This window comes from Pygoscelis adeliae, unplaced genomic scaffold (genome assembly GCF_000699105.1).
Source record: "Pygoscelis adeliae isolate BGI_AS28 unplaced genomic scaffold, ASM69910v1 Scaffold1073, whole genome shotgun sequence".
Classification (NCBI taxonomy): Eukaryota; Metazoa; Chordata; class Aves; order Sphenisciformes; family Spheniscidae; genus Pygoscelis; species Pygoscelis adeliae.
Genome location: NW_008824453.1, coordinates 73,586 through 73,964, shown reverse-complemented (window position 1 = coordinate 73,964; position 379 = coordinate 73,586). Strand labels below are relative to the sequence as shown.

Sequence of the window (379 nt, the reverse complement as noted above, 5' to 3'; positions counted from 1 at the left end):
AGCTGGGCCGCCAGCCCTTCTGCGAGCGGGGCGGGCGGGCATACTGCGAGGAGGACTACCACCAGGCCTTCTCCCCCCGCTGCGCCTACTGTGCCAACCCCATCCGTGAGGTAAGCCCCCCCGGCCTCCCCTGCCACCCCCCACCGCCACCAGCTGCCTCACCTTGCTTCTTCCTGCAGAAAGTCCTCACGGCCCTGGACCAGACCTGGCACCCCGAGCACTTCTTCTGTGCCCACTGCGGGAAGGTGTTTGGAGATGACGGTATGTCCCAGGGACAAATGTGGGGGTCCTGCCCCCATTGCCCCCACCCCGGATATCCCCCCCATAGCCCAGCCCTTGGACCCACTGCCTCATCTGACATCCCCCCATCGTCGTTCCC

General features: G+C 66.8%; 1 protein-coding gene across 1 annotated transcript in view; it reads left to right on the top strand.

The window, feature by feature from the left end:
* The window catches only part of LPXN (leupaxin), a 3,899-nt gene that overhangs the window by 2,128 nt on the left and 1,392 nt on the right, over positions 1-379 (top strand). The window contains exons 5-6 of the mRNA XM_009321055.1: positions 3-110; positions 180-261. Of these exons, the coding sequence (XP_009319330.1) occupies positions 3-110; positions 180-261 (190 nt within the window). The remainder of the gene's footprint in view (positions 1-2; positions 111-179; positions 262-379) is intronic.